General features: G+C 33.7%; 1 protein-coding gene across 2 annotated transcripts; it reads right to left on the minus strand.

Moving 5' to 3' along the window:
- Positions 1 to 665: 665 nt before the first annotated feature.
- On the minus strand, positions 666 to 4271 carry LOC110638580 (uncharacterized). 2 transcript variants are annotated; one of them, XM_021789210.2, is made up of 8 exons: positions 3861 to 4270; positions 3424 to 3504; positions 3268 to 3327; positions 2079 to 2122; positions 1523 to 1565; positions 1352 to 1423; positions 1168 to 1269; positions 666 to 1079 (listed from the first exon to the last, which is right to left on the minus strand). In XM_021789210.2, the coding sequence occupies exons 1-8, from the start codon at positions 4227 to 4229 to the stop codon at positions 960 to 962; spliced, it is 891 nt and encodes a 296-aa protein (XP_021644902.2). In that variant the 5' UTR covers positions 4230 to 4270; the 3' UTR covers positions 666 to 959. The 2 variants fall into 2 exon arrangements, 1 of the variants encoding a protein (XP_021644902.2); XR_002491726.2 differs by having other exon boundaries at positions 1025 to 1079; positions 1401 to 1423; positions 3861 to 4271.
- Between the last annotated feature and the right edge of the window lie 898 nt (positions 4272 to 5169).

Here is a 5169-nt window from a genome sequence, read left to right on the forward strand (position 1 = left end):
GTTCCGAGAAGGCTTGATTGAGGTTCCACTGAAAATGTATAGTGAAAGGCTTGGACATTATCTGCCTTGTCTTTACTAAGGATTAATTGATGTACTTAGGCTTGCAAAACCTATGGGTCGACCTTGAGCCTTAAACTTTTGCTGCTTATGAGCTATTAGTAGTACTAATCTACAAAACCCAGAAAGAGATTTCCTGAAAGAATTCAAATTTTGGTGCTCTCATGCCATAAAGAACTTAGAAAACTCTCTTATTTCTAACGAGCAATATCTAGATGATATTACCAAAAAGCAAAAGCACTTCAACACCCAAAAGTTGAAGATTCTGTGCAAAAGCTTGGAAGCATGAACAGGCAGAAATAAAAAGGTAGAAACAAACCAGATGATCCATGCCTAGCCACCACCACACCTCTGTCCATTGACCAGGTAAGTCATCGTCTTCTTTGTCTGTGCGATGCAATGCAGCTGGTCCTATTTCTCCCGTGTTTTTAACCTAATTAATTTCTTTTTTTTTTTTTTTTTTGATACACGCATTTTGTTGAAAACGTTTCCGAAACTGAAACACTCCAACCATTGCCATTTCTGTGCTTCAGAGCCTAGCTCATGTTCTCCATTTTCCTGTGTCGCAGGTTAAAGATTTTGAAATAAAACTATCTTAACAAGACATGTTCAAAGGAATTAAAAATATAAGTGAATATATATATACATTTACATTAGGAAAGAGCTTTAAGAGTTCAATTCTGAGTGCATTAGGACCTTTCACTATAACAACAGATAACTTCCAATACATGGATAAGGTTGAAAAGTTAAAAATAATAACCAAAAAGGAATTAGCAAAGGAACTTGTGGTTGTAGTGATACAAGTTGAATGGTAATTGAATAACAACTGAGCACTAACTTGAGTATATTGATGAGGGTAACAATATTGGCTTGCCACCAGAATGTAAATTCATATAAATAACTCATAAGGCCTTCTCCAGCCATCTTGGCAATCTCAATGAATCTTTCATCCCAAGTCTGGCGAGGAACACAGAATACAAGAGGTGCAGTAGAAACACAAAGAATCCACTATTTAGCAGTAGCTGTTTGACAATTAGACAGATAAGTATGCCATTTATACATAAATATATCCATATATAAAGGATCAGAGAAGGGGATAGCTAAATTTACCAGAGTCCCAAATATAGCATATATCACGTTCATTGATGGAATTGTATTAATACCAATGGCGGTAAATATTAATGTCAGAGAAGCGTGAATGTTTATGGTGATCTACAGGAAAAGTAAAGAACTTTGTAACTGATTAAGTGACACTGAATAAAGAAAAATTACATGGTCAGAAGTAAACAATTACCAAAGCAAGTATGTTTTCTCTTATTAAGAAGGAAGATGTAATGACATACCCCATGGCACCCATTGATCGAGCCTGCATTTTAGAGAAATGTCTGTAAATAGAAATTTGAAAATAAGGCCATTGCTTCAAACAGGGTTAAGGAAGTCTAAGGCCAAAGGGAGCAAACACTACAATTGTGCACAAGAATATTGAAAGACTCCAATCTGCTCCCAACCTGAAAAAATTCAAAAACCAAAAGATTCCACCAGGCATCACTCTATGGCTGATTCATTTAAAAATTGAATGGTCGCATATTTTACTTGGCTAGATAGGGTATTTAAAATTTGAAGCGCAATAAGCATGTCAAAAGAGTAACTGAAAGCTCATGGAGAGCAGCATACTGAAAAGGCCACTGATTAAACTCATGTGAATCACTTGGCTCTACCCAATAATAAAACTTCTACAACATTTATTTAGTTCAGATGCTAGTAAGATTTTGAAAGATACTTATTTCAGAGAAGTACAAATTGACATATAAGTCGGTGAAACCAAAGCCAATTAAAGGGGATGAAATTATGATAAATTCTTTAAAATCACCAATAAATCAGTACTAAAGAGGAAAATTTGATATTTATGATGTATTACTAACAATTACCTGTTTATAACATAAAAAATCATACTCATTGAATGATGCGCAAAAAGAAGAAAATATCATGCAATAAGAACTTGCAAGGTTTGTATTAATTACCTCCACATAGAGCCCATCGTGAAACCAAGTATACCATGTGTTAGCTGAAAAAGAATGCGTAAGCACGCAAATGTCAGCTCTTCTGCCCAGGACAACTAAATTATGAATTTTGTGAAGAAAAGCAGACATAAAGATAGTTTGGCATATTATCTTCAAAGTTTTGACAAATATAACCTCAAGCACTGTTCTTCAAATTAACATGCTCACAAACTAAAATGTCTTATTATGGTTATAACAGGAGTCCAAATCTTAACTAAGTCAAAGGTACCAAATTTTACTTCTCTTGTTAATTCCACTAAGCATGGGATAATCAAATAATGGCTTTAATGTAAAGTAATGGCCAGTACTTTAACAGGCTATAGCCTTCCTGTTGTATAACAGGTGTAGTGAAAAATGGCCATTACTTAACAATGTCAGAAACCAACAATCCGAGACAAAAGATTATGTATGTTCCTTTGCAAGGTTTTTGTAATTCTCTCCTTTACTTTATGCTAAAAGGACTCAAATATCATAGAAATTTAAAGATCACTGTTGAAAATATTCTGAGAAAGATAAAAACTAGCTCACAAGACTACATAAGGGTTCCACCCCAACTCCCTTGCAGTGGCAAAATGCAAGTTAAACTTGCTAACTTTTTAGTCTTTCTTTTCTCTATCTTATTCTTCTTCTTTCCCCTTTTTCCTTTCAAAATTCTGATACTCTTTTTGATGGAGTCATGATAAGGCCAGCAACTATGTATTACTTTCAATTTGATTTATAATTAAGGAATACAATTTAATACCATCATTTTTCATTTAGCCATCCTTTACTTTGTGTTTTACTGAAGTTTAATTATATGTAAGCATTTTATTCATTATTTTTTTTTAATTATTGTGCTGTGATGGCCACAACCACACCTGTAAAATTTCAAAATGTAAAGCTTGTGAAAACCCACTTCTGTGAAACACGGCCATGACTGCAATCTAAAACTATGGCCCTAAAGTAGGAAGACTTTATCCAAATTGAAAGCTGCAAATATTTAGCCAAGTTCTAGGGGACATACCACAACCTTCAATGTTAAATCTAAATCATCACACATAAGAACCAATCAGTGAACCCTCAAGATCCCATAACAAGTTGGATTGGACATTAAGATCCAAGAACAGGAAATGATAATTAGTGAAGTTGAAACTGTTGATATTCTGCTCACCAGATATGTTAAAGCTTTTAATGGACCGGACAACACCAATAAAAGCATAGCTGTTGCCACCTGCCAGATTGTAACATCAGTCCAACAATAATACAATACTTAGATGAATCAAGAAGGATTAGACTTTAACAATGCAAGTAATGGATGGCTACAAACCACTGTTTTCCTCCCAGCTGCGACACCCCATCTCATTGAAGAGATTACTATTGGCAACGAGAAGAAACATCCAAAGTAATTCTGTACAAAAGCAAATTCTACTGAGACACAGGTGGGGCAAAACATAAAATACAGCAAAGGGAACTTAACAAATAGATTCATAACCCAAATATAAAAGCTTTGTTTCCTTATCATTACTTCCTAGCAACGGACTAAAGCATAAAAGAATCAACAATCAATCAAATCCAGAAATAATAAATGCCATAATCCAGAAATTTCAGAACTTTGAGATTAAATTGAGGATTAACAGCACGAGTCAACAACCAAATCAAGCAACCAAGTTAAACAAAAGCAGTAACCAACAAGATTAACGCGTATAACCAACAAAAACCGACTTAGCAATTGAGTTACGTAGAAAAAAAAAAATAAAAGAAAACCTCAATTGAGAGAGAATTGCTCAAGAAATACACAAGCCCAGTTACAGCAGCGAACATGGAGCACTCCACCAATCTCAGTGTATTCTGGTAAACAACCCCATTTTGGGCCAAGTCTTCCAATTTTGATAGCCGGTTCGCACTATCATCTTCTTGTTTGTTATCAAAAAACGAAGTTTCAGCTCTTGAAACACAGGATATTTTCAAGCTGGGTCTAAACGAAGAAAGTAACAAAAGATTGAAGAAAGAGGGAGGAGTGAATGTTTTAAGGGGGAATTTGAGTCCAGGAGAGATGGAAAGGAGAGGGGTATTTCGTGAAATACGGAAAAATTGTGGTTGGCAGTGCCATTGATACACTTTGAGGGGATTCATTGTTGAATGAAGGTTACAAATGAGGGTCTGTGTCGGGAGAGAAGACTTGCGGATGGATATGAGATAGGGCCTATGGGCTTCGTTCTGGGCTAATGAGCCCAATAATTTTGTGGATCTTGCGATGTGGATGGCCCAATTTTTTGTACAGAGTCAGGAAATCATAGAAGTACCTAAAATACCGACTAGAAAATGTATGAATTTTCATTCGAAATCAGTTTCCTGAAAAAAAAAAATTTTTTTTTTGGAGGTCTAATTGCGAGAGCAGGCCATGTGATGCGATGCTACATTATAATACTTTTTTACAAAACAGTTTTCCACTAAAAAAAAATTATTTATTTACTATTTTCTGTTCTTATTTTATTTATTTTTATAATTTTTTAATATCTTTCAAGCTTAATTGGACTTTGAAATAAAAAAAATAAAAAACAAAAAAGCGAAATTTAGGTACATTTGAATGCAAGTGTTGTGAACGCGGCTTGGCAGACCAAGAGCCAAAAGTGGCCGTCTTTGAATTTCCTGAAAAATAAGGTTTTTCAGCGGCTCATCAGGCCCTCCTCTGGTGGGACACAGCAGCTTTCCCTCTCCACTATTATTTTTCTCCTTTTTAATTTCACTTTATATATATATATAAATTAAAATTAATTATAATTTTAATAATATATTCTCATTGATGCATTCAAAATTATTACTTTTTGAATATTTTTAATGAAAATTTAAACATAATAATTGGACTAATCTCATTGTATTATTGTTAAATTAACTTTAATATATGCATATTTGAATATCTTTATAATATTGAAACTTAATATAGTAACAAAACTGCATGGATATATTGAATATTTATCTTTATATTATAATCTATGTTAAATAAATTAACTAAAGTCATCATTTTAATAGAGATAACACTGAACACAATGCATAGACTTTATAATATAAATAT

Source organism: Hevea brasiliensis, chromosome 17, assembly GCF_030052815.1.
Source record: "Hevea brasiliensis isolate MT/VB/25A 57/8 chromosome 17, ASM3005281v1, whole genome shotgun sequence".
NCBI lineage: Eukaryota > Viridiplantae > Streptophyta > Magnoliopsida > Malpighiales > Euphorbiaceae > Hevea > Hevea brasiliensis.

Excerpts from the sequence above, each read along its gene's own strand:
- LOC110638580 (XM_021789210.2), bottom strand. The coding sequence starts at position 4,229 with ATGAATCCCCTCAAAGTGTATCAATGGCACTGCCAACCACAATTTTTC. Across the intron at positions 1,424-1,522 it reads CAATATTCTTGTGCACAATT|GCTCGATCAATGGGTGCCAT; the intron begins GTAGTGTTTGCT and ends TCTAAAATGCAG. Across the intron at positions 1,080-1,167 it reads ATGCTATATTTGGGACTCTG|CTACTGCTAAATAGTGGATT; the intron begins GTAAATTTAGCT and ends ATTGTCAAACAG.